This window comes from Anguilla anguilla, chromosome 5 (genome assembly GCF_013347855.1).
Source record: "Anguilla anguilla isolate fAngAng1 chromosome 5, fAngAng1.pri, whole genome shotgun sequence".
NCBI lineage: Eukaryota > Metazoa > Chordata > Actinopteri > Anguilliformes > Anguillidae > Anguilla > Anguilla anguilla.
In genome coordinates, this window is record NC_049205.1 from 16,811,536 (window position 1) to 16,838,980 (window position 27,445).

The following is a 27,445-nucleotide window of genomic DNA, read 5'->3' on the forward strand; positions in this document are numbered from 1 at the left end:
GGGCTCAATCGTATGTTGCTGCATACATTTAAGAAGATGGGCAATGTCAGCATATTGCACCTGAAGATACTCATGTAGTTGACTTGTTGGACAAGGACCAACATTGTTGCAGATAGGGTCAATATATTTAGGACTAATGACAACTGCTATTGAGCTACTATATGTTTTTTTAGCAGCTTAGCAAATCTACACTAACAACTGGGAAGGGGCGACTTACATGAGAGGAACAAATTCTCTCATCCAATCTGTTTGTGAGGTCCAAATGCTCCCACCCAATTAATATTGTTTGACATTTTCATTGTAGAGAAATCCATATATAATAGAGAGAAATCCGTATGTGGGCTAATACTGAACAGACTCCCCAAATCATCTGTTGCATGGGGCAAAAACATAGTTAAATAAATAAATATTTTAAAAATGCTTCTATGGACCATTTGAGTGTTTACATAAAATGCTATTAACACTGGCTAGCAAAAAACTCTTAACACAGCACTGTTTTTTTTTTAATTGAACTTTAATAACTTCAAATGGATATTTTTCTTATTGTTCATGTGACAGAAAAACCATCTGATTGAAATGACATTCATGTTGCTATTCAGTCTGAAAGCTTTGAATGAGGCAAAAAATGAAAAATAATAATAAGACCACTGCTTTGTGGTGCCATCAACGGCCACATTCGCACTTACCCAAGCTGCTGTCAGATTTGCTTGTAAATTCATATTCTCTTTAATTACATATTGCATGCACACTGTATGGTGATGCAGTGCCTTACTTTACCTCTTCGATTTCTTAGCTGGTAAAAAAAAGCACAAACCGATGCGACACATAATGCCAACATGAAAATTGTTACACATAAATGTTTAAGTACGTCCCCTTTAACTCGAAGAACTCCCAATCCTTTCCCCATCTTTTCTCTAACACGTTCATTTTATAAACACAGCTTAGTTCCAGATATGACCTAATCCTTTCTCAGTCTCAGAGGGGGGAAACCATTCATTTGAACGAACGAAGCAATCTGTGTTATTTTAAGGATAAATTGGATGATCTTAAGGAGCTAAACATACACACAATTAGTCAACTAAACTGAGTACTATGACAAGGTAAGCTACTGTATCATACGTCAGCTAACAACGGCATTAGCTAGTAGCTAAATTCAATTAAGAAAAACATTTTTGTAAAGTTCTCAACTAACAAACCACTTTTCCTCGCTTTGTACAAAAGGGTTCACTCGTCAATTGGGATCCCTTATAAAAAGTGTTTTTTGTTTTTTTTTTGACATGTTGATGTTGATCTAGTTTCCGTCCGATCAAATTTTCTTTCGAACCACAGCCGCGGACAGCATTCGATCCCGCTCTCTCACTTCTTCCTTTAATTTGGCCTCGGTTACTTTGAGCTGTCGGATGGTGGACTTCATCTCCTTCATTTTCACCTCCATCAAGGCGATGATGTCCCGCTGTTCATTCAGCTTCTTCAGCAGCTCCGCCGAGGTGGTCCCAGTGGTCAGCGAGTAGGAGTGATCCAGCGACCCAAGCGCGCACAGGTCGACCGTGGAGTATGGTACACTTTGTTGAAGGGGTGTTGCAGAGGTTGTGGCGGCTACAGCCGACTGGAGGTCGCTGCTGCCCGCCAAGGCTTGAGAGCTGGAAATGACGGCAGTCAAGCACTGACCGTCCCCTTGCACAGTTAGGTCAATAGGCTTGGTCTCGCTGCCGCCTTCTGTTTTTAGTCCCACTTTGCCGGTGTTTGCAACATCATTGCTGCTGGTTACCTCCGCGGTTGTACCGCTTAGAGTAGCATCAGCATTAGCGGCTACTGAAACGACGCTAGTGATGATAGGAAGGACGGCGGACACTTTCTTGTTTCTACCGCGTCTGTTCTTTCTCTCATTCACACCCCTCAGCGGAAAGAGTGTAGGCACACGAATACTGTAAGTCTTCCTGCCTCCGGGGAAATGTATGCTACAGACACGGTGGCCCGTGGTAGGTTGGAAGGTGCTGAAACAACCGCTTACTCCGGCCCGGGAGATGTTCTTCAGCCAAATCTCTCTCTGTACGGTGTCCTTTGGGAAGGTGTAAAATCTCAGTTCCCTGTCCCGATGTGAGTTGTTATAGCAGCCAGGGACACAGCAAGTGAATCCAGGCATGCTTATTTCGAAATCGGATCGATATATTTGTAATCCTTTGAAAGTTTTCCTTTATTTTATTTTTGTTTCGCTCCTCCGCGCGCTGTTATCAAGCCCAGCAGCCCCAGAGCGGAACTACACGTCCCACAATGCTAACAACTTCCTGTTTTGCTTCAAAGACGAATTGGCACGCACAGACACTGAAATGTTGTTGATTTTAAAGGTTAAACATAATTTAGGTTCGCATATCAAATTGTGTGTATATGCAAATAGTCTATTCATATTTTTATTTAGAAAGCACTTGATTTTAAATCCCATGAAACTGTGCTGAATGTAGAATTTTATGCTGTTTTTACTAATAACTGTAAAATTAAAATAAACGACAAACCAGATTAAATAAAATTATGAAATTATGTTTCCGAACATCATTCTTAAAAATCGTATCCACATTCAGAGTCTGACGCATCTAAACCGTTTCTATTGTAGATGCCACCTGTGGAAGTTTATAGGACGCTGACGTTGTGTAATGGCAGAAAACTGTTTCAATCTTGTTCACGTCAATTTCTGGCCTCATGGCCTGAAGTCATCACTCATTTTGCTATTACCCATCGGTTACCGGCGCATGACATAATATGCAGGTTAATACACACATACATAAATATATACAACTTATTTATAGCCTACATACACGTCAAGGCCGATATATCTTAATATCTTAAGTATTTCTTGAGAAATAAGAACAGTTAACGTTACCAGATATCTATGCCATAGTTTAAATAATTTAATGTGACATCTACAATTAAAAAGGGAATCATTTGCAGTGATGTGTTTTTCATGCAGAATAGCCGAAACCAGATCTAGGAAAGATATAACTTTAGACTTTAGTTTTGTTAAGCCCTCCCTTATGTCAGGCTCATTAGCTTTCCCTCGTTAAGGGAAAACAATAAACATGTCTGGCACAGAGTGGTGTGACTCAACAATCCTCCATAAGGCGGGGTATTACAACTACAACTACCACGATTCTGCCAAGAAACAACCTTCTTTTCCGGCGACGAACTCTCGCGATCACTTGCTTGAATTCAAAGGCGGGAGTTAAACGTCATCAGAAACTTGTAAAAAAAAAAAAAAAAAAAAAACGTTTGAAAACAGTTCACTGAATACTCAAGGAGTCGTGTGTATCAAGGCTATTTACTATAATAAGAAGCTAAAGGCACAGTCCCGTAACGGTAAGGAATATTCTAGCTAGCTAGAGTAGTAGGAAAACTCTCATGAGTACTCTTGTATAATATCAAGCCGACAGAACGCTGTCGAGAGTAATATTTGCTAGCTAACTTAACGTTTATTCATTCGGTGGTATAGTCTAGCCAGCTACAAGATTAAATTGAGAGCGAGTGTGCTAACTAACTGTTAATTCAGTTTATAAACTAAACTCGTTCGTTTTCTCGCGCAGTAGTCCCACCCAGTAGACATAACTTGCGAATTAAAGGCACAGAACTATGATAACTAGCTGTCCAACGTCATTATTGGTTCTAATTAGGTAAGTTCGCTAATCGCCTGTTGTTGTGTACAGCCTGCTTCACGATGGATTCTTTTGAGGATGTGTCTGCTCGGGTACTACTGAGAAACGTACTGTACACAGAGCAAGCCTGTTCACCGGTCACACGCAGGTGAGTGCAATTCCCTTAAATTAGCTAATTTAAGTTAGAAAGCAGATGACTGATTAGATCAATCCTCAGTTTCCAACTCCTTTGAAATTTACAGTGTTGCGGTGTTGTATTTTTAATAAGTAAGGCAGCTGACCTCAGCTGCTGCAAGCTAAAATCTTGATTTATATGCTTTTTATGTTCAAAATGTAAGCCTAAACTAACGTCAGATGGCGTAGCCATGGAGCTGTATTTCATCTTGAATAGTGGCACTCATAATTTGCCTTAACCCCGTTGTCAAGGCAAAGTGCAAGTCGGCTTCGCTTAACTCGTGTCGGCTCAGATTGAAGACTCAGCTGATATTTTTTATCCTACGAACTCACAGTATGTCTCAACAACCAAGTGTGTCCTCCGGGCCCAGAAGGAGCGGCAGACTGCGAAAGAGCGACGCTGGTCTCCACTCTCCTCAGGTCGCTCTCCGACAAAAGCTCAGGCAGAACTTGCACAAGGTAAGGGTAGGTCTCGGCTGCGTGACTGTGGTCAGTAAAGGGACTGCCGGAGTGCTCTCATCTCCAGTCTAACCCAAGGTTAGGTCGTTGTGGACAACAGTATCAGGTTCACTAGAAACTACGGCTCCAGTGGCATTTGCCGAAGTGTCAAACTTAATTAACTGGGTGAATTAAGTGCTGTCCCACACAACGGGAAGACAAGACTACTGTAGTCAACTTTTTTCATCCGTACATATTCAATTAAATTGTTTTCTTTAACTCTCTCTAGCATGAGTAATGAAACGACTGGTGCATCTGATCTGCAGAGCCCCTGGTGTTGTCTGTTGGTGCGATTGTAACAATGAAGCCCTGACATTTTGTTTGCATAGAGGATTGATCATGACATCTTGTAGAACAGTGATCTTTTCCTGGTCCTGGCGGGCCGCAGGGTCTACTGGTTTTTTTTTTTCTCGCCTTAATATCAGAGCCAATTCAGACTCAAGAAACTAGGTGAGGTGAGAACTATGTAACTGACTGTTTTAATTGATCAAGTGTCGAGGAACAACAAAACCTAACAGACTCTGTGGCCCTCCAGAACCAGGAATGAAAATCACTGTTTACGAATTACCTGCTCGTTAGCGAGAAACTGCACCCTTTGGAAAAGAACCACTTGAGACAGACCATTGTTATTATCCTGTGGGAAAGATTATAAGAAAAAATAAACAGTGTGCATTAATTATTTGTTATTTTAACCCCCCCACCCCCGCTCAGAACATATTCACAGGGTCTCCCCTTCAGCAGAGGAAGCGCTCTTTGTCAATGTCGGGCATGATGGGAAAAGTGAAAACGCCTGCGGTGGCGGCGTCCCATTCCCTGAGCGAAGATGAGGTCACGCCCCGGCATCTGCTCAGGGGAATCCTCCAGACAGGTGCGTCTGCGCGTGCTAAGTCCGTCGAGGTGCGTCGTGGGTCACATGATGAAATCAGACCCACAGGCGCAGCATCGGGTGCTGCGTCCAGTTAAACAGCCGTTAGTCAGCGCAGCGGCGAGGCGCTTGGCCCGTAGCCTCATTAATCGTGCTGATGTCAGAGTGACTGGCAGGGGGTCCCGCGGGGTGACGTGCAGCTGGCCACAGTGCTGCCTGGGGAAGGCGCGGGGTTCGAATTACTCTCTGGCATTGGAGGCGAGGTCTAAGAATGTGTTTGCTGACCGCGAATGTGGTGGCCGGGGGGTTGCGGACAACGATCATGGATTGCTTTCGGGGGGGGGGGGGGGGGTCTCCTTCGAGGGGGGCTGAGCTCCCCTGTAATTCGAACCCCGGGACGGCGGCTTTTATTTGCAGGGTACACCGCGTCTCCTTTTACACGGGGGGGGTGACGACCCTGGTCTGGTGGCCCGTGTATGGAGCACGGTCCTGCGCAGCGGCTGCTCGGCTCGGCTAGCGGATCGCAGAGTGAGGAGTAGCAGCTGACCGCACGCGTCTAGCGCGTGCTTGTCAATACGGAGGTCTGTGTAGCGACAGCACAGGCCTGCACAGGGCATCCATAATCAAGGAAAAATAAAAATGGGGATAAAACTCAGTCCCAAAAAACACAAGAAGATTATGTTTGAGTAGCAGCCTCCATGCAGAAGGGTGTAAACTACAGTCATACATTTTTGAATGCTGTGGTAGAGTTTGTCACTCCTAAACCCACCCCATGTGCCTCTGCAGAACCCGAGCTGTCCCTGCTGGTTCCTGATCGACCCAACAGCGAAGACCCGGAGTTGCGTTCAACAGAGTCCAGCCTGTGCAGCAGCAGACCCAGGTTCGATTTCCCTCACGTAAAACAGCTGGGAATTGTAGAAGACAAAATGACTTTGGTTGGCATCTTTCTTCATCACCATCCTGGCTTGCAAATGCCTTCTGCATCAAGGGTTGCAGTGAGAAAGCTTGCCTTCCTTAAGCTCCCATAAATAATAAATTAACAAAAATGGAAAGGCAAAGCAACATGATAAATCTGTGGTGCTTTACACTCAGAAGTAAATATTGGCACTTGCTCAGAATGAGCCATAGTAGGACATGCCGAACCCAAAAAACTCAAAAGCACCATTGCTTATATTTAGAACCTGGATTTTTTTTTCTTTTACAGTAGTTAAGTAAAGTAGTGATTCCCAAATCTGGTCCTGGTGGGGCACTAGCCTACCTTACTTTTTTGTAGGGCAGTTGACCAATTACAGCAGTTGATTACTTGCTTAATTCACTTTACCCAGTCTCTTGGGTCTAAACTGTTTTCTGAGTCTAATATTAGCCAGTGATGTGAACTGTTGTATGTCTGTACCCATTCTGTCTGAGGGCTCATATCACAGGTGTAGTATGAACTGGATTTCCACTGGATTTCTTTTCTGTAATCTAGCATGGGAGTTTCGCACATGTCCAACCTGGACCTCCCTGACCTGCCCACGGTGAACCTGACCATGGCCGTCAGGGGCATCAGCAGGAAGAGGCCGAAGAAGAACATGAACGTGTCCGTGTTCGAGAGGAAGATAGTCGACCAGAGTGGAGGTAGGCGGAGCTGGAGGCGGGTGCTGCTGTGTAGCATGGCGGTTACGGAACTGAGCTCGTAAACTCTGAGGTTGCAGGTTTGACCTTGATAAATAGAAACAGTTGTTTTTGCGCTGGGCTAAAACAAAAACCTGCCCCCCGCACCGATCCCCTTTTGGATAAGAATGGACACCCCAGTCTCTGCAGTAGAGCGTTTGTGTACTGCTTTTCAGATGGCTCTGGGGATGGGGCACAGGACACGACGGGAAACCTGTCTGGCATGTCGGGCACATCTGCGAGGTACCGTATATGGTTCACTGAAGTGACGTGTGAATGTGTCCAAATGCACTATATTCCAGAAGCGACGGTTGAATGGGCAACAGTTGAATGGGCTATTTAACACAAGCGCGTCCACCCTGTCTTCTAGTTGGTTGGAATACTGCCCTCATTTTAGACCAGTCTTGACCTGCCTTTATTTGACACGGTTGGTTAGAAAATGTCTATGTCCTAAAAAGCGGGTGTGTTTATGGTGCTGAACTACACCGGTTTTTACCAGGCTTGTCGCGGCAGGTTTGGCACACAAGCAAACCCTAACGGTGCTCAGTGCTAGCCCTGTACTTGCACGGAGAATGATGATTCGGTTCATTTCAAACCCGCGCTGTCCTCTCAGCAACCTGAGCCTGACCCTCAAGACGCCCTGTGTGGATCAGCACGTGGACAGACGGGTGCTGAGGAGGAATGCTGGGAATGCTGGGAAGCGCAAGGCCATCAGTGTGGAGGACTTTGAGGCGGGGGTCCAAGATCTCCTGGCCAAGAAGAGAAACCCAGGTACAGCCTAGGGGCCTGTGCTCACAGCTGCCCAGTGCCCCTGCGTTTACGTGTTTTATGTACAGGTGCCACAAGTAAAGTCCACATTAACAGTCTGCTGGAGATTCAAGGCTGTGATTGGTAGTTACTCTCTACTTGGCTTCTGCCCTTTTGTACACACTGTGGTATATACAGTTTGGTATAAAACTGCTAGCAGCACATAACATAATTTTGCTAATGAAGATCGTGTGCTGAAACCTCAGGATCTTTCTAGAACCACCTATTCATGGGGTTTTCATTTCGCCCTTCCTCTCTCCATCCCATTAGACAGGGAGCAGAGTCTGAGCGAGACTGCGGGGATGGAGAAGTTCACCCTGGGCCTTAGCAACGTGACGACCTCCAACATCTCCAGCATCGTCATTAGCAACACGGCCTCCATCGCGATGCACGACTGGGACACCATTGTGTATTCTCCCTCCCACCGAGAAGTAGGAGGAGGAGGAGGAGGAGGAGGGGTGGGCGAGAGAATCCTAGACGAAGTAGAGAAGGAGAAGGAGGAGGAGATGCAAGTGGAGGAGGAGGAGGTGGGTGGAGATGTCTATGGGGACACGGGAGGTGTGGAAGGGAGAGCAGGAGAAAAGAGTTACGAGGACAAAGACACGGGCGCCTTGCTTGACGAGGTTAAGGAGGAGGTCCCGGAAGGGTCTGGGAGCGAGGGAGCGGACGAGCAGGTGAAGGAAGAAGAAGGGGAAGAGGAGGGTTTTGACAGAGGTGATATTGAAGCAAACATGGAAAACGCAGAAGACCTGCAGGCGGAAGAGGAATTGGCGAGAGTGGAGGAGGCGGAGACCGTGGAGTCTGAGGAAGAGGAAGAACCTGAGCGGGAGGAAGAGGAGCTGGGTGCAGAGTCAGAGGAAGAGGCAGCCGCTGAGTCTGAGGTGCAAGAAGATGAGGTGGTGGGATCTGAAAGCGAGGAGGAAGAAAAAGACACCACATCTGACAGAGAGGAAGGAGGGGCTCGAGGGAGCACTTGGACACAGGAAGAAGGAGGGGCCACAGAATCTGAAACACAGGAAGAGGAAGTGGCCTCAGGTCAGGAGCAGGTGCGGGAGGCGGAGCACATCTCGAGGAGAGCCTATCGCTCGGAGGGAGGGATGAAGATCCCTGGAATGGAGGCAGGAGGTCGCGGCTACAAGAGCCTCTCCAGTGGCCTACAGCCGATGGGCACGGGTGAGTACTGCACTATAAGAGAGCACATCTCTAATGATTACACACACACTTCATGACTTCCATAACATGCTGTTAGTCCCCACATTATTTAAAGTTGGAAGACTGCCCTTGTCAGTAAAATGGTACGACTGGTTGAAATCAGTCACTAATATACTTAATAATATAGAATGGCAGCACCAGTGACAGAATTCAACCTTACTGTCATGATTCATTGATGACTCTTCCATATCACTGATCTGTTCTTTCCAGTCGCTTGTACATTTTTGAGTATATATTTTCATTTTGAGTTTAGCTCTCTAAATTGGGCAGTGTTTAAGGCTATTTGTAAGGGAGTGCTGTTGCTTCTCAAGGAGCCTTTTTTTTCATTTGCTGCTCCTTGCACAGAGTTGGAGAGCGGCGATGGACAGGTGCAGTCCGTCAAGTCATCAGAGGGCGGAGCCTCTAGTGAGTGGCAGAGCGGACCACAGGAGGGGAGCCTGGCAGGGGGGGACTTGCCCCCACAGTCACCTGTCGCCTTGTCGCCTGCGTCATCACCCAATGAGATTCCCCCATCCGCAGAAGACCTACACCACAGTAGGGGGAGGAGCTTATTGGAGGAGGAAGATGAGGAAAATATGGGTGGAGCCACAGAATCTGAGACACAGGAAGGTGGAGGGGCCACAGAATCTGAGACACAGGAAGGTGGAGGGGCCACAGAATCTGAGACGCAGGAAGAGGAAGTGGCAGCCGCTGAGTCTGAGGTGCAAGAAGATGAGGTGGTGGGATCTGAAAGCGAGGAGGAAGAAAAAGACACCACATCTGACAGAGAGGAAGGAGGGGCTCGAGGGAGCACTTGGACACAGGAAGAAGGAGGGGCCACAGAATCTGAAACACAGGAAGAGGAAGTGGCCTCAGGTCAGGAGCAGGTGCGGGAGGCGGAGCACATCTCGAGGAGAGCCTATCGCTCGGAGGGAGGGATGAAGATCCCTGGAATGGAGGCAGGAGGTCGCGGCTACAAGAGCCTCTCCAGTGGCCTACAGCCGATGGGCACGGGTGAGTACTGCACTATAAGAGAGCACATCTCTAATGATTACACACACACTTCATGACTTCCATAACATGCTGTTAGTCCCCACATTATTTAAAGTTGGAAGAATGACCTTGTCAGTAAAATGGTGTGATTGGTTCAAATCAGTCGCCAATAATGCATGATAATAGAATGGCAGCACCAATGACAGAATTCAGATTGCTGTACTATCGTAATTGAGTCTTAACTCTCCCATATCACTGACCTACTCTTGGGGCTCTCACCGTTTGAGTTGAGACTGGTAACTCTCTAAATCGGGCAGTGTTGGCTCTGTATTTGTAAGGGAGTGCTGTTGCTTCTCAAGGGGTCTTTTTTTTTACATTTGCTGCTCCTTGCACAGAGTTGGAGAGCGGCGATGGACAGGTGCAGTCCGTCAAATCGTCAGAGGGCAGACCCTCCAGTGAGTGGCAGAGCGGACCACAGGAGAGCCTGACGGGGGGGGACTCGCCCCCGCACTCACCCTCTGCACTATCGCCTGCGTCATCGCCCAATGAGATTCCTCCATCCCCGGAACACCTACACTCAAGTAGGGGGAGGAGCTTATTGGAGGAGGAAGAAGAAGAGGAGGAGGAGGAGGAGGAAAATATGGGTGGAGCCAACTATGCTGATGAGGCTGAGGACAAAGAGAGCTCGATCCCTCTGCTACAGCCGGGGTCCCCTGAACTCCAGCTTACCCCACACACCCCCCGCGCCTCCACAAGGGTGGAGCCCAGTGCTGGGATGAGGCCTGAGGAAGAGCCGGGGCCATCTGAAGATGATGACGACGATGAAGGGGAGGAAGATGAGGATGACCTTTCCCAGAGTGATGGTAATGAGGTTTATCAACATGCACACCTCAAAAATTGGGATGAACAGCAATATCGAGGCTATATCGGTGTCGACTGATAATGGCTGAAATTAGCCTTATCCGCATTGACCGCTAAGCTATTTTATAGCGCAAACAAAGCTAAGCATTTTATGCGGCGCGAATGCTGTAAGCCAAGTAAAAATTTCATGGCCAAAAAGTAGCCTAATGCTAGTCAATTTAACTTGTTTTTCAATTATCATTTCTACCAGCCAAACTCAAAAAGCAAATATTGTACAGACTCAGCAGCTTTTTAGACTCGTACTCCCTGTTTAGCGATAAAGTTGAACTCTTTTGTTATACAAATACAATTTTACAGTTTCCTTAATGAATTGACCTCTGTAGACCTGACCTCTGAGTTTTTATTTGGTTATGCTGTCTTGGCAGTTCAATGGTTGCAGGCAGCCACACATTATGCGAACGTTCATGCGTAGACAGTTCGGTCTGAAAGTGGCAAAAGAGCACAGTTGGGTTTCGAAACAGGCTTACAAACTCGTTTTCTCCCCCCCCCTCCCCCTCTCTGTCGGGACTCCAGAGCTGCCCTTGGAGACGCCCGCTTTCGTTCGGGAGAGGAAGCGCGTGCTGACGCCCGGCCCCTCGACCACGCCCAACTTCCTCAAACAGATGATGGATGCCAGGTACGCAACTGCCACACCTCGCCCAGGGCCCCCTACCCACCAAGTAATCCCATGCAGGGATGTACATTTTCCCCACTAATCAGTAAATACCGATTTTCAGACGCTAAGCATCTCTCAGAGGCAGTACACTCGCAGAGGGTGTATCGGAAGAAAACGCATGCTAGGCTTTAACGTGTTAGCATGGAGCCCTGACGTGGCGCGGCCAGCTCTTTTTGTGAACAATATCCCTGTTAAAAAACTAAAATGTAACTGTGTACGCTTCTCCAGGAAGCCCACCCAGGCCGCCGCCCCCGCTGCCAAGCCCAAGCCCCAAAGGAAGGGGCGGGCCGCCCCCTCCCAGAAGGAACCGGGCCTGCCCAAGAGCTACGTCATGACTGCCTTCAAACACTTCGCCAAGACCACCGTGTCCTCGGAGGCCTACCCTGTACTCAAGGACATGTAAGGGCGGCAGTGACTCCTCCCTCATCCGCCATCATTCATTCCATCACTGACCTGTATAATGGAACTGGGGGGGCAATAACCAAGTCTTCCTCTGAGTATTAGCTATAGACAAAAACATGGTACTTCTGGGTTATCATTTTTGTCTGGATTATCTGTCCTGTGTAAACTGCAGAAGTGTAATTGGTTCTGCTGTAAGGTTCTGGTGAGGAAAGAAATGTCATGCTCAATAGAGGTCTTGATGTTCCTGCAGTATGGCCAAGTACTTTGACCGTCTGGCCGATGACCTGGAGGCCTATGCCACGCACGCCAAGAGGAAGACCATCGAGATGGAGGACGTGGTGCTGCTCATGAGAAGGTGTGTGTGTGTGTGGGAGTGTGTAGGAGAGAGAGTTCATGTGTGTGTGACAGAGGGAGGTGGTGTTTCATGTGTTAATGTCTTTATCTAGCACTATGTGGCACATCCAGTGGCACAACTCCCTAGGTCTCACCATCTCCTCCTGTGTCAGTAGTGTGTCAGTAGCGTGTCAGTCCCTGAGCCCCTAACCGCTCTCCCAGTGAGTTAATGGTCCTCCCCTCTGTTCTGTCCCCAGGCAGGGCTTCGTGACTGACAGCATGCCGGTTAACGTCCTGATCGAGAAGTATCTCCCCAACGAGTACAGGAAACTGCTGATCCCCGTGGCAACCAGTGGAAACAAGATCATCCCCAAGCAGAAAAGATGAACAACGGCAGCCCATCTGTCACCGCCCGGCCCAAAGCTTTGAGCCAAAGCCACCATCATAATCGGTGTCCTTTTACTGTGCCTATGAAATTATGTTTGTATTTTGTTGTTGTTGTTTTTTGGGCTGAACAATATTCTATTATGATGTTAAAGTCGAAATGGTAAACCGAAGCCTACTGTTAATTTTGTAAGTCTTCCCTTATTTAAACATTAATAAATGTAAGATTTTGCCAATAAAGAATGTCATTCATTTCTAGTCACATGTTTCTCAGTATCAAAGGCTTTAAAGGATTTAAAATACCTTGCTGAGATAATTGCCATAGTTTTTCTTATCAAATTTGAAATGTTAGCCTCCTACTGAGTGATGGAGATTGTGTTTTTTTTCTCCCTGGTTTCATTTCAGTTTGGTATCTCAGAAGCATATTCTGCTGTATTATTTTCCAAAAAATTTATTCACTGACTAAGTTGATTGATGAACAGAAGAAGTTCACTTTTATTGCCCAGATGCATAATGCTTTCAAAGAAACCTATGGTACTGTATCTTCCACAGGTTCTACTGCACAGAGTACATTTTCAAAAATACTGCTATAATCTTAAATCTTAAAATTGCTACCAAGCTAGAAAAACATGTTGCATCTGTTTCTAGGTAAGGATTTTTCAAAAAAAAAAAAAAAAAAAATCCTGTACATTTTACTCTGGGTCCTGTGGTGGTGATGGTGATGGTGGTGGTCCTGCCCTGTTCACATCAGCCACCAGGAGGCGCTGCAGGGCCAGCTCTGTGTCCAGGGGGGCTTGGGACTGCTCCAGCTGGGTGGGTAGAGCCTGGAAAGCCAGACCCAGATAACGTTCCAGCGTTGCCTGACCCAAGGTTGGGTCGATGTTCTTGAAGGCCATCTTCAGATCCTCCAGCTCCACCATACTGAGTGACAAACAGGGAATAAAGGCTTTGACTGCCATCTTGGGATGTGGCACAAGATTTTTTTTTTTTTTGACAGAATGGTTGGGTGTAGTATTTTGCTTTGGATTAGCAGATCCTAGATCTGTGCTTAGGCTGGTGTGTGGGTTGGGCTGACCCTTTACTTTGGGTTAGCTGATCCTGGATCAGAATATAAACCGGTTTGCTTTGATATAATTTGTCCAGAATCAGCACTTATAGACGGGTGCAAGAGTGTTACCCTCATCCTTTTGTTTGTGGTTAGCTGATCCTAGATCAGTGCTTGGGTGTGAGAGTGTGTGTGGTCCTCACTCTTTCTCTCCGAGCTGGTCCCTCAGCTGGTTGACGTACTGGCGCCTCTCCTCACTTCTCTGTCGCTTCACCAGACTCAGGAAGTCCCTGTGCTTCCCGTCCGAATCCTGCTCAGAAGACAACAGGCGCTCAGCTACTCAAATCCTTAAACACGGAGCACACTCCGTTTACAGCCCTGCATGGGGGTACGTGGCCCTGTGATCGGGCATCATGCTATGCAGATTCCATGATTTTAACGGTTTGTGGATGGGCCGACTCAGTGGAAACAATAGAATTAAAACCATCTGGATGATTTAACCCTTTAATGTGTAAGATTGCAAATATGTGATTAGAATGATCTTAACTGGATGTTCTAATGCTGATGTAACAATCACTTCAGGTCATTAAAAGCAAATGGAGTTCCAGAACACTTCAAAAACATTCCAAAAAAATGTACAAATGTGAAGGGTTAAAAATCAGTTAATCAGAGCATCCCTAAAATGTATGGTACCTCTGTATACAGGGCCTGATAGGAGATGCTTCCGTCGCTGTTGCCCAGCTCAGTCTCAGCAGCTGTCACCAGCTCTTCAATATCCCTCTCCTCCTTCAGAGGGAAAGCCCTCTTCAGAGCCTCGCTGTGCAACACAAACACCTGTCAGTCAAACTCACTGCGCGGTAGAATCCCCTGTCAGTCAAACTCGCTGCGCGGTAGAATCCCCTGTCAGTCAAACTCGCTGCGCGGTAGAATCCCCTGTCAGTCAAATTCGCTGCGCGGTAGAATCCCGTCAGTCAAACTCACTGCGCAGTAGAATCCCCCGTCAGTCAAACTCACTGCATAGCATGTCACAGTGCTCTGTGCTTACTTTATGAACTATGGAAAACAATTCTAACCAATACTTTTGATGAATATTAGAAATAGTCTAAACTTATTGTTCAACTTATTGTTCATTTGTCAGTTTTCAACAGATAAGATTTCTGTTCATTTCTGAGCAGAACAGCACAGAATGAAGGGCTGAGTTATGCTGAGTCCCCCTCACCTGATCCCAGGCATACTCACCTGTTCTGAAACTCATTTTAATACCACTCTAGGTAATCCGTATCTTTGTCAGTTCATTCAAAGACGGTTTACTGAATGAAAACAAAGCAGTTGCAACTGGGAGAGAACCTGCCATGAAACTCATTGTTTTTTATAGCTAAAGAGCACCAGCAGCAACGAGCATGAACAATGTAAGACTAAAATGTGATAGGGACGGAAATGGTACAGTATCACAGGCTTCAGGAGCTTAATTTTACTGCAATTATATTCTAGCTGCCTAGAATTTACATTATTAAAATAATAGGATAATTATCGTCAGTACCTCCCAAAAAGCATTCATTCAGAAAACAGTCAAAATTACAGGCAGTTGCAGGTCATTTTAAGTGAGCCATTGCTGTTTTCAACACTTGATGTGTTGCCAGATCCATGATTTCCTGAGCCCCAGAAGTCTAAGCACTTGTTGCTATTGACCAGCTGACAGCCAGATTAGACTAATGCCTACTTGTGGCCAAATTGTCATAGATCAATTTCCGTTTTTACATTACCACAGTGTAAACTAGCCTTTACAGTATATCCCTCCTGTGCTCAGTGCTTTATCTCCATTCTCAGGTGAAGTCTTGCGTTCTAAGTGGAGTTCTCACCTGAACTCCTGATTGGTCAGCATTCCGTTCTCCGTGGCATCGCTCTGGATCAGCTCTTTCAACAGGTGAGACAGCATGTGTGTCTGCCCGTGGTGCACGCTTTCGTCCACCTGTGACATCACACAGCCGCACCTCACCAAGAGCGCAGGCAAGAGCACTCCGCTACACATTACATTACATTACATTACAGGCATTTGGCAGACGCTCTTATCCAGAGCGACGTACAACAAAGTGTATAACCATGACCAGGAACAAGTATGACGAAAACACCTCCTACCTATACAGGCACCTGCACTGTCTACAAACTCCTACCTTACCGTCACACACTGGCACTCAGAGGCCTTTGGGAACACTTGAATTAAGTACCATAAAGCCTAAATACTATCGTCATAAACTGAGCATAACACCTGGCATAGCCAGTCATGAGAATGCATTACAGGCCATGACAAATGTCATAGCAGTGTCCTAATGTAGACAGGACATTCTAAATATCAGATGCATTGCATCACTGTTTTGACACTGGTCATAAGGTTTAATATGCTGCCGTGGCTGATTATGACAGGTGTTGTGTTATGTCATATCAAGAGGTTAATTACAGAGAGGGGAGAGTGAGGTTTCGGGAAGGCCCTTATGGGTGGGGATTGTGCAGACTAGCAGGCAAAATTACCATATGCTGACAACCAGACCACGGTCGCACAAATCTGAAGCTAAACTCTCAACAGCAAAATGCTGTGATTGGTTGAAGTTAAGTGTGTTGCAGGTAACACAATCACTGCCACAACGTTGCAGTTCTTTCGTGGTTCTCCCACTCAAGCACCTTTCCGGTGAGGATGTCATAGAAGAGGCCGATGAGGTCATCCTCGCGGTGCTGCTGGCAGGTCTGCAGCAGGTTGTAGGCCCAGTCACCAGCACGCTCCCCGTGCTGTCTGTCCAGGTGCCTGCGCAGAAACTCGGCCAGGTTGTTTCTCTCCTCGTTCTGTGGGTAGAGGGGCCAAAAGTCAAGGTGTCATGCTAAAAAAAAAAATGTTCTGATGTCAATGATACTCCTAACACAAAATGAGCACTTACGTTCTTCCTTCAGTGGCTTTTGACTTTAACAGCAAAGAGTGAAAAACTATTATGTAATAGAAATTCTAAAGCAATAGGAAAGGTACAGACCAGCATACACAATCCTCCAAAATGCAGACAGTTGACAACTGCAACTTTTCAACTTGTAGTCCAGTAAAAGCTGAAAGAGAATTTGGTTTATGTGTATTGCCTGCTCATCCTCGGTCACTTTCTCCTTCCAGACATCCTTTATGACTCTCACTGCATCTGCTTTCTTCAGGCTCATCTTCTTAAAAGCCCCCTCATAGTGCAGGCACTCTGGCACGTCATCGCCAATACTCTGAGTGGCCACCAGGGGGAGCGCCACCTCAAAAAAATAAAAAAATAAAAAAACTCTCACAGCACAAACAGAACACACTCCTGTCACTTTCCGTAGCAGATTGATCTGTTGGTGTTCTGTGTTGTTGGGGGTCTCATGAGGTGGCAGTTTCTGAATTCCAACTCATGGTGCAATTCTTTACCTTGGCATCACCCCAAAGGAGAGCAGCTGTTTTTTTTATGTGTTGTTTTTTAAAGCAGGGTAGAGTGAACTGGAAGCCAGATCTCTGTGCATTTCTAAGAACACGGCTGGTGTAACATTGCTCCCTCACACAGGAGGAAAATATTATTATAGAGAATTAAATATATTTTATACACATAATAAATATATTTATATATTATGTATACATATAGATATACAGTACAAGTACACGTGTGTGTGTGTGTGTGTGTGTTGTGTGTGTGTAAAACAAAGAGCACATGAGCGTGACTCAATAAGCAATCAAGCCACTTTATCATACTTCCTATTGAGTCATTTCCAGATAATAAATAAAACATCATATCCTTAGTGTCATTAAGACACTATTTCCTGTAATTACACATTGGAAGTTCTCACCCAGTTCTATGTACTCTCGGTGTTTCAGAAATCAACAACTAAAAAGAGCTGATTCAAAATCCTACATGACGAAATGTTTTATGAGAATTCCCTGTTTGGGCTATGCAAGGTTTCTGCAAGACACCCATATGTACGTTTAATTTTATTGAGCCACACTACTTGCTGCATCTTGTCCCTCTCACAGAGCTGCTTGCAAATGGCATTCCTGATTTTAGCACCCACTATTATGCAAATGACTCAAAATATTCACAAAGTGCACTTCTGACATTTATTTACTCGAAAAACTCAAAACCCACTGGAACCGATTCAAAATGAAGCAAAGGAACCGCTACACTGGACGAACAATGTCTTCTGTTTGTTATGCGAGAACAACAAGCCATCTGTGAACATCACAAGGCCTCAAAGTACATCTATATGTACTTGTTCTCCTAACTGTAGAATACTTTCAGAGTTATAAAAACAATGTCACTCATAAGGGTATATATAGGGATAATATAACTGCAGGGAGGAGCATGAGCGCTTCTCTAAGACAGCGAAAGTAACAGAACACTGAAGCCTGTATTCAATCAACATGTCTTTTATGTTCACTTTTTCTCCACAAAGTCAGATTGGTGAGTTCTAGTGATTTCTGAACTGTTCATGAAGTTAAAAAATGATTGCCTTAAAATAGTTAGTCAAAGTTAGGGTTCCAGAGTCCGCCATGTCTGTAGACATCATCATTGTGTTCAGGGGTATAGGCAAAGTTCACAATAAGGGTCAAAACAAATCTTTGTAGAGGGAGCTTCTAATATCTTAGTCTAGTCTGACCACAGTGATGATTGAAGTTCCTTATTTAAATAACACAATGTGTTCTGAGCCAACTTTGGAGAGATTTCTGTTGATGAGCACACAAAATTGTGGCAATTCACTGTGGTATGCATGTCAGTGCAAAAAGAAATCTACAGTGAATACAATGAATACAATACATCACCATTAGTTAGGTCAGGTTTATGTCATTTTACAATGATGGGCAAAGGTAGTCCTGATTAGCTTGTGAAAGGGTGATGATTATTAATTAGCCATCTAGCTGGTAAAATTGATTGACAGAAAGATTGCTAGTTAGCCTGTGTGCTAATTAGCCATTGTTATCTCACTATTTGTCCAGCACGGTGATATCTCTTAGTTCTTCCTCACGATTTCTGAGCATCTTTCTCCCACAGTACAATCCACGCAGAGTTGACATCAAGAAACAGTGAGCAATGACCTAATTCTGTATATTTTGGACAACATGCTTTATTTTTAACAAAAACGATGACATGCATTTGTTGTGGTCATTGGCAAAACAGAAGGAATGGTGATCCAGCACGCACACACCACTTTCTGTTTTTTTCTGTTTGCGTATTACTCATTCTTAGGAACCAGCTGGCTTCTGCTTTGCTCCTCTCCTCGCTCTCTCCCTCTCTCTCTCTCTCTCCTATTCTGCACACTTGCCTCTCTCTCTGGAAACTGCTCTCAGTTCACTGTAATGGGTTGAAATTAATACTCTCACTACAAATAGCTGGTGCTTACACCACAGATTTAAAAACCTACAAGAAGAAAACATGGAATCTATCACTGTATCATTACTGGGATCAGATTAGTTGTGATATTGGGTTCCAATGCCCAGTTTTAGCACTGACCATAAACAAGGGGCTGGCCTGGATGCTTCTCAGAATTTGTAAACTGTATTAAAATACTGTGAAAAACTGAACAGTAATTAAGAATAGCATATCATGGTTTCCCAGATACAGTACGTTCACAGAGAAGAGCTATCAGAAAATCACAAGAGCCTTCAGGTATGGGGGTCTCCCCCAGCAGTGCTTGCATTTTCCTTACCCAGTCAGTAGACACCGCTGTTTTACTTTATCTCTTGCCTTTGCACATCTGACTGGTAATAAACATCCATTTCTACATTACATATGATGCATATTTATATTAATTTTAGGATTTAAGGCACTCTCGGGAGAAGAGGATGCCTGGGTCTCCTTTGCCTAACTTTACTGGGTTAGTTTTGTGTCCGCGTACGGTAAAATATTCTCTGTGCTCTATAAGTGAAGTTTTGAGGGAGGAGGCGGAGTGATGTACCTCCTTTTCCTGCACATCAGGAGCAACTCCCAGCTCTGTCAGGACAAGCTCCAGAAGCTGCTGACTGCTCAGGTCAGCCGAGATCTCCTCCCAGCGTTCGCTCCCGCCCAGGAGGACTGGAGGGCACACACACATACATACGTACATGAACATGCACACGTGAGCATGCACAGACAGAACGATACACAGACAGATACACGCACATACATACGTACATGAACATGCACACGTGAGCATGCACAGACAGAACGATACACAGACAGATACATGCACACACATACGTACATGAACATGCACACGTGAGCATGCACAGACAGAACGATACACAGACAGATACACGCGCAGACATACGTACATGAACATGCACACGTGAGCATGCACAGACGGAACGATACACAGACAGATACACGCGCAGACACACAAACGCACATATACAAGCGGTACACACAGGGAAAGCAGGCGTTGTTCTTCCAAATTCAGACCTTTCAATGGGACGCACAAGCTGAAGGGTATGCAAGCATGCACTTGCAAGATGTGTCAGTGGAATTACAGATATATGTTATATATTATTATACACTAACCAGCTCTGTGTTCTTAACATTGTATCTCCCTTCTGTTGACCGTGGAACATTACAATTTTGACATGAAAATATTAATTTAGGGATGTGACTAACTGGAACCCCCCGTAGGACAGCAGGAACACAGTAGTGGGATGTCTTGTTCGTCTAGAATAACATGTGGCATGGTTAAATGTGTTGCAGGATTTTCTTTGTAACCCATTTCAGAGTTAGTTGCCAGGTTGACACTGAGCAAAGCAGTGATTTATCCCAAACGAAATAGCCATCTGTATAAATGTAAGTGCGCAAAAACTGCAACTTATATATTTCACCCATGGAAATAATGTGAAATAAATAACGAGTTTCTCGTGCACAAACTTCCAGACACATAATCAGTGAAGCAGTGACATAATCAGCGAAGCAGTGGTCAGGCTAGTGGAGGACAGACCGCAGAAGCCGAGATGTTGGAATGAGCTGCTTGTGAAACAGAGCTGTTTGCTGTCGGCGCTCAGATGGAGGTGACTCAGTCCACAGCCCTGAGGTTAAAATAAAATCTGATAAAACCACATCTGAGGTTTGGGTTCAGCTCGGGATGCTTTTGCCGCAGTTGTCTGCGCACGTTCTGTTCTCGAAGCGTTAAAGCTCTCTCTCGGCAGTGCTGACTGTGCGGAGGAGGGTCAGAGTGAGTCTGGAGCAGGTCTCTCTCCGCGCCGTACCTGAGCATTTCTCCCATTCGGGCCGAGGGGTGTAGGCGCGGTCGCCCTCCAGCTTGGCCTGGAGGCTGTCCCGCTCCTGCACGGCCTGCTGGTGCTCCTCTACGAGCGTGTCATGCTGGGCCTGCAGCTTATCGAAGTCCTTCTGCAAAACCTCCAGCTGGTGCGTGTTGTGTGTGCGGATGCACACGCGTTCGCATGTTTGTGTGTGCGTGTGCACGAGTGCGTGTGCATGCATGTATGTGGGTAGGGTGGGGGGTGGGATACAAACAGACAATGCAGAAGTCTTATTAGTCTAGTTCTTTTAATGAAAAACCTGTGCTCAAAAGTTGACAGATGCCATTGAAATTCCACACTACAGAAACCAGCTCCACAACCATGCTCCGCAATCTCTTTCCTCCTTTTCACTTTGCTAAGGACAAAGCTCTTTGTCAGAAATAAGAAATCAGTGAACAAAAATGCTTTTTCTTATGTCCTTTTCAACAGGCCAATGTCCAAAATAACTTCTTTTAGAATTTTCAAACCGCAAAGAGAGATACATAATTCAAAACATTCCTTATTCAAATAGTATAAAGCGCAATATCTCAAAACTACTGGGCACAAGCAATAATTTCAACATTTAGCACAGCAGGCTATGCAACATAGGTTTTTCTCCTTCTCCTGAGTCAGATTCACTTCCTGACAGGGCATAGCTGAAGGCCTGTGTATGGCTTACCTGCTCCTGGTTCTCCTGGTGGGAGCGTTCCAGGTTGTCCCAGTCTCGCCGGGGCACCACGTCCGCATAGTCAGCCTGGAGCTGGTTGAGCTCCACCTGGGCCCGGGTCATATCCTCCCGGCACACCTTCAGCGTCAGCTTCAGTTTCAACAGGTCCTCCTCTGCATTCGGGGGCGACAGAGTGGTCAAAAGGTCAGGCCCTGCAGGCACTGATACTCAGTGCCAGGGTTTCATTCACATGAAATGTCTACCTCCGACTCATGTCAGTGCAAGCGCAACTTGAGAACTGGCTTGCATAGACAACGGGCCCAAATCGACACCGGACATTGCGTTGAACATTGCAGTATGATTAGGAATTCCAAATCGGACAGTAAAAGGGGAAACAACATTTAAAAATGAATGACCACATCCAATACAAATGACTGATCTCATCCAATATAGCTGCCTGGCTTTGGTCTGGTTATGGTTCACCAGCCTTACCCTCGTGCTCCTCGTGGTGGTCCTGTTCCTTTTCGTTGGCCAAGCAGTTAACTTTGTCGATGAGCAGATTTCGGGCGTCTCGTTCGTCACGGTACGCCAGGTACTGAGCACGAAGATCCTTCTCCAGACAACTCACCTGTACGGAGAAAGAGAAACAAAAGAGATGAAGAGAGAAAGAGGGAGAGCAAAGGGGGAGGGAAAGGTATGAAGAAAGAAAGGTTGAAGAATGGGGCGGCAGCGTAGCATAATGGTTAGGAACTAGACTTGCAATTAGATTCCCAGATGTAGTGCTACTGTTGTATGCTTGAGCAAGAGAACTTGAAATGCTCCAGTAAACATCCAGCTATGCAAAAGAGATCAGAGCGCGTCAGTATTTCTCTGTAACGGTAGAAGTGCAACTTTTATCGCAATACCTGCGCCTGTAAACATTTCTGCTCCTCCCTCATGGTGTCAATCACTTTCTCCAGGTTTCTGCACTCCTCCTTCATTTTCATCACCTCTTCCTTCTCCTCCTTGCACAGAGCCATGATGCGCAGGTCGCTTTCCTCCGACAGTATCGCCAGCTGTGCCCGCAGGGGCACCAGCTCCCGGATCTGATCCCGCAGGTGCCCTGGCGGACGTGACATCAACAGTCATGTGACACCAACCCAAAACTCCAATAGCGTCATATAGCATGAACCTGCTGATATAGGTTGACATAGAGGCGTTGCATACCTAGGGCTGATTCATATTCGTTTTTGATGGAAGTGAGGAGAGGCTTGTAAGTTCTGAAGTCTTCAATGAAGTAGTCAAAGACATCTCGATATGCCTGAAGGATAAGAGAAACCGACATGAGGCGGAACAAAAAGGCAGACAGGGCTTCAGAAGGAGCAGCAGCATCACAGCGTCGGGGTGGTCAAAGACATACCCGAGACACACCACATGTGACTGCGATTCCAGTAGAAAGGAATCCTGGTTCCTGTAGTCAATAAGAGATGGCGGTACCTGCAGTTTGCGCTCATGCGCTTTGGGTAGCTCCGGGTTCCAGTCCTGCAGCTCCTGCCGCAGGTGCTCCTCCAGGAGCTCGAGAAACCGAGGCTTCCCCAGCGGAGGTCCGCTGAGGCCGTCGTCGCACCTGTGGCGCGCAGCAAATACCACATTATTCTACCTGAACATTTGATTACTCATCGGTGCTAATCCTGGGGAACTCTCAAAACGTACTTCATACATGGCAGCTGCTGTAATACCTGTGACAGAGCCAGTCACTTTGTTGTCAAATTGTGAAAATACTCTTTAGCTGTTCTAGAGCTGTCTGCAGCTGCTCTATAAGCTGGACAAGAGAATCCAGAACAGTTGGGTTACTTTGTTTTGTTTTTTTTAGAACATATTTTTTTGCAAAGCATTTCATTTTAAAATCTACCTACCATCTGGCTTTTGTGATATTGAACATCAGCATGACCTACCCATGGATCCTTATCTTTTCCTTGGTGAAGCAGCTCCTCGCCTCATCAGTGATGCGTGAGGTCATGTGAGCTGGCCATGTGGACAGGTAGCCAGAGGCAGGTCCTACCCTGGAGGTCTTTGGGACATGTTTTCTCATTTTACAGTTCCGAATAACAAACTGCTGGTGCACATAAAAATTGTATGTAATATTATAAATGTGATCAATAATGCTATGAAAGCATAAAACCATCGTCTTGTGAAGTAAGTGTTGCAGACTTTACACTTTGGATTTATTTGGATTTCAGCACACTGTGCCATCATAGAAGTACACAGTGGTTTTGCGCAAAGCTCTAAGCAAAACCCTTCTGTGACGTCAGTGTACATATAAATATTCCCAGTGTAAATTGAGTTTTGGAACCCGATGTAGTTAACTTTAAGTAGCTAAATCCTATTCAGAAAATAAACTCAGCTTCTCTTACTCGTGATCCTCGGGTCCCCTTGTGACTAGTCTTTTTCTGCAACATCCTTTTGTCATTGTCACAGGGAGGACAGTCTGGATAGAGTCTACAAAAAACAATGGGATTAAATGATTTCCTTAAAGATTTTTTTATACCTCGTCGGGGTGTCTCTCAACTTATATCGCCGAGCGTTCATGAACTTTGCTATCGCCCAACGTTGGTTTTGGTCGTTATGCACAAAAAGTAAAAACGCACTGAAGCAATAGTCAAAACTCATCAACAATGCCAGGAATAAGATGCTTTCATGGATGTCATTATGACAACACTCAAACGATTACTAGTATTTACCCACTGTACCACATTATTATTGTTCAACATTACCATGATTTATATGTAACAGCACCAATAGAGTGTAAAATAAGTTTCCATTTTCTGTACGCGCTGCTTGGCAACCACAAGGACAGTCTTCGGTGACTGGAATGTTTTTTTTTTTCTTCAGAATTTTAAGTCAAGTGTTCTTAAACTACATTGCTTTCGTGATTGTTACATCATCATTAGAATGTTCAGTTAAGAGCGTCCAAATCACATATTTGTGATCTTACACCTTAAAGGGTTAAACAAAACAAAAAAATTGCTGAATAAGGAAACTAGCTAACATTTTCATTCATCTTACTAGCTATCAGATGAGAGACTTATCTGGCTGATGTGAAGAAATCATGCTCACTTCGTGATGGCCTCGATGGTAACCTCATATTTTAAACCTTCAGCAAGTCCATTAAAAAGCGGTTAGTTATCCGGCAAGGTTTTTTCTGGAGAAAATACAGCTAGCTTTATCATACATCGCTAATGTGCGCATATAATCGGTATTCGAATTAATTACCAATTAATAAGAAACCTATCCATCCTGGTAGACTAACTAGGTGGACAACATCTACCCATCTTTGCACAATACGAAAGAAGAAAGAGTCTTGCCTTTCCGGTACTGGTAAAGGAGGGAGTCTGATGCTTTGAACCGACATCTTATTTTTGTTGTAAATTGTACATCAGATAATACTAGTTTGACAGACTCTTCTCATAATCTGAAAAGTGATTGAAAACCACTGAGCTGAAGACCATCAGCTGAAAACCCACTACCAAGTTTGTGTATATCGTTGCCTTGGAGACTGAGGACCCAGAGAGGACCCTAAATTGAGTCCTCCGCGTTGTCGTAAACATATTTTTAGAAGTATCATATGAAATAACTCCATATTTGACTGATTTGCTATCCGAAAGAATAATGCAAGTATGTGTCTATTTAATGTCACGCTCATGTATTTAGCCCAAATATAATTTATCAAGCGTCTACAAATCGCGGCACATTGTTGGGCACGCTAACTAAACCAAGCTATTGCCACGAGCAGTACTAACCACGCTTAATATGACAAGCTAAATATTAAATACTATTTCGTAATAAAATAGCCATATACCGATTTTTAAGAAATAAAATAAATTACAACTTTATTGAAAACATTTGAATGCAATTTTAGTGGAGGAGGGGAAATAATTCACAAGCTACCAGACGTGCGTGATTCTGGACTATGTAGTTCTGTATGAAACATATACATTGAAGCGAAATGGATACCAACAATACTAAACTACGTTTCCCAATATATCTATCAAGGACTAGGGTCACGAAATGCACTTCGGGACTGGTAGGAATTGAGAAGCACTTGTGTTTGGTCCGTGAAATGATTGCAAAAGTGAGTGGACCGTGAAACTACATTTTCCCCTCCTCCTCACTCGTGAACCTAAACAGGGGCAGCCTCAAAGCTATTTATGGGTGCTGTAGTTGACAGTAAAACTATATTGTCGTAGAGACTCACTGCAGAAGACGCCATCTTCAACTACAATACCCAAACACGGCGTTGACAGTCTGACTGAGCAGCGTTGGTTATCCGGGGATATCGCTTTGCTGCTGTGCTTCAGCAACCTATTTCACTCTCTCCTCTTCCTGCGGATTGACACAGTACCGTTAAAAAAAGCCAAACAAAACAAAACATTTAAAGCCAAAAAATATGGCGGAGCTTGGAGCGGGGAGCCTACAAGTGGGGGACCCTGCGTTTAATTACCAGGAGCGAGAGCTAAATGAGCGCTTGAAGCGGCTCTACCCGGCCGTGAATGAGGAAGAGACCCCCTTACCCCGATCTTGGAGCCCCAAGGATAAATACAGCTACATCGGGCTCTCACAGAACAATCTGCGGGTGCATTACAAAGGTATATAGACATGACGAAGTGTGTCCATGAGCTAGCCGCCTTTGGTCCGGTCAGGGCTGCCCAGGCTACTAACGTCGTGTCGAGTGTGTGCGATTATCTGTGTATATGCAGTCTCCTAGATCTAGTTTGAGCTGCTTTTCCGTCCCCCTTTGCTTTGTCTCACAAAAGGACAGGGAATGGCCAAACGGTTGACAGTGAGCTAGCTAGTTGCGTTAGCTAACGATGACAGCGTTTGCATATAGCAGAGCAGACCTCAGGCTCGCCTAAACATTCGCTTGCTAGCTATTGCCCTCTTTTTTGTGTAGCCTGCTAGCCTTCTGATTATTCATATTAGGTATGGTTTCAGTGTTTATTAAAAAATATGATGCACATTATTTTAGAAATGTGACAGGGCTAACTAGCCATCTGGCAACATGTATACATTAATAATAATAATAACAATACGTTAGGTCCATATTTGTAATGGTAATAATCATTATTTGGCTTTAACTTGCCAAATAAACAATTAAGACCCTTTGTACCTAGCTAGTTACCTACATGATGAAAGCAAGAAAAAATACTGTGTAGCACCTTATTCATGCGTAACAGATGCCAAATGCCTCGCGTATTGTGCATTTTCATATGTATTGCTATTTTCAGCGTAGTAAGTAGTCGTTATTATACGCCAGTCTTTTCCCAATCTTCTTTTGTTGTTGGGGAGGGGGTGGTTTAAAAAAATGGGCGAAAAAAGATGATAGCTATAAACAGAGCGGGGTGCATTTAACACCACAGCTTGCGTGTCGTCATACTCATTTCAACCAGTATTTTCCCCTCTTTGTGTGTCTGTAGGTTAAAAACAGCAGACTAGGTGTTGGCATACGTAGTAGGCTACTGCAGGTAAAATACTTCATTGTGCTCAGTTGGCACAATGATATCCATCGCGAAACGGTTAAAGCACACGCGTTCCTAGGACTTGACGGGAATCCATAATTATCATTCCAGGTCATTACGGATTCCATAGCACATACGGTTATGTTGACGAAGACAAAATGGCTCGATATTCTTTTGAGTCGAGGGAGGCGTTGAATCACGACGAACCAACCTGCTTCACACAGTATTGCTGACAGGTGTGTTTGTTAGGCTTCCATCAAATTGGTGGTATCTGGCATATGGCGATTAATATGCAGCTTGAGATATTGGAAGCCATAAGATCACAGACAACCTGTCGGAGAGGGAGAGGTAGCGCAAGGGATGGTGGAAGAATTAGAGACAGGAGTGCACCTTTCTTTTTTATGATCTGACCGTCTTGCATAGAAAAGCTGCTTGTGTCCCCGTTCCACAACAGCAGGCTGAGAAGACCATG

At 45.2% G+C, this 27,445-nt stretch overlaps 4 protein-coding genes across 10 annotated transcripts in view; 2 read left to right on the top strand and 2 right to left on the bottom strand.

Annotated features, from left to right (window-relative positions):
* Positions 1 to 496: 496 nt before the first annotated feature.
* thap11 (THAP domain containing 11) lies at positions 497 to 2,280 on the bottom strand. The gene has a single exon (XM_035418434.1). The coding sequence runs from the start codon at positions 2,141 to 2,143 to the stop codon at positions 1,307 to 1,309; it is 837 nt and encodes a 278-aa protein (XP_035274325.1). The 5' UTR covers positions 2,144 to 2,280; the 3' UTR covers positions 497 to 1,306.
* On the top strand, positions 911 to 12,767 carry cenpt (centromere protein T). 4 transcript variants are annotated; one of them, XM_035418420.1, is made up of 15 exons: positions 911 to 1,100; positions 3,693 to 3,789; positions 4,151 to 4,274; positions 5,025 to 5,181; positions 5,965 to 6,058; positions 6,647 to 6,795; positions 7,008 to 7,074; positions 7,445 to 7,602; positions 7,909 to 8,811; positions 9,196 to 9,843; positions 10,218 to 10,685; positions 11,257 to 11,359; positions 11,627 to 11,797; positions 12,051 to 12,155; positions 12,391 to 12,767. In XM_035418420.1, exons 2-15 carry the CDS (start codon positions 3,704 to 3,706, stop codon positions 12,518 to 12,520), a joined length of 3,363 nt encoding a protein of 1,120 aa, XP_035274311.1. In that variant the 5' UTR covers positions 911 to 1,100; positions 3,693 to 3,703; the 3' UTR covers positions 12,521 to 12,767. The 4 variants fall into 4 exon arrangements, with proteins under 4 accessions (XP_035274311.1, XP_035274310.1, XP_035274313.1 ...); XM_035418419.1 differs by lacking the exon at positions 911 to 1,100 and adding an exon at positions 2,601 to 3,348; XM_035418422.1 differs by lacking the exon at positions 911 to 1,100 and adding an exon at positions 2,601 to 3,348 and having other exon boundaries at positions 7,909 to 8,537; positions 9,570 to 9,843.
* A 217-nt stretch (positions 12,768 to 12,984) lies between these two features.
* On the bottom strand, positions 12,985 to 27,385 carry tsnaxip1 (translin-associated factor X interacting protein 1). Of its 4 annotated transcripts, none has more exons than XM_035418425.1 (16): positions 27,364 to 27,385; positions 23,872 to 23,956; positions 23,413 to 23,528; positions 22,955 to 23,084; positions 22,685 to 22,778; positions 22,384 to 22,580; positions 21,971 to 22,106; positions 21,491 to 21,651; positions 20,779 to 20,935; positions 19,506 to 19,621; positions 16,680 to 16,835; positions 16,239 to 16,397; positions 15,422 to 15,531; positions 14,256 to 14,379; positions 13,766 to 13,872; positions 12,985 to 13,438 (listed from the first exon to the last, which is right to left on the bottom strand). In XM_035418425.1, exons 2-16 carry the CDS (start codon positions 23,914 to 23,916, stop codon positions 13,210 to 13,212), a joined length of 2,037 nt encoding a protein of 678 aa, XP_035274316.1. In that variant the 5' UTR covers positions 23,917 to 23,956; positions 27,364 to 27,385; the 3' UTR covers positions 12,985 to 13,209. The 4 variants fall into 4 exon arrangements, with proteins under 4 accessions (XP_035274316.1, XP_035274318.1, XP_035274314.1 ...); XM_035418427.1 differs by lacking the exon at positions 27,364 to 27,385 and adding an exon at positions 25,713 to 25,731; XM_035418423.1 differs by lacking the exon at positions 27,364 to 27,385 and adding an exon at positions 24,823 to 25,026.
* ranbp10 (RAN binding protein 10) overlaps positions 25,702 to 27,445 on the top strand; it is a 35,960-nt gene continuing 34,216 nt past the window's right edge. Inside the window, exon 1 of the mRNA XM_035418428.1 lies at positions 25,702 to 26,103. Within this exon, the coding sequence (XP_035274319.1) occupies positions 25,905 to 26,103 (199 nt within the window). The 5' untranslated portion in view covers positions 25,702 to 25,904. The remainder of the gene's footprint in view (positions 26,104 to 27,445) is intronic.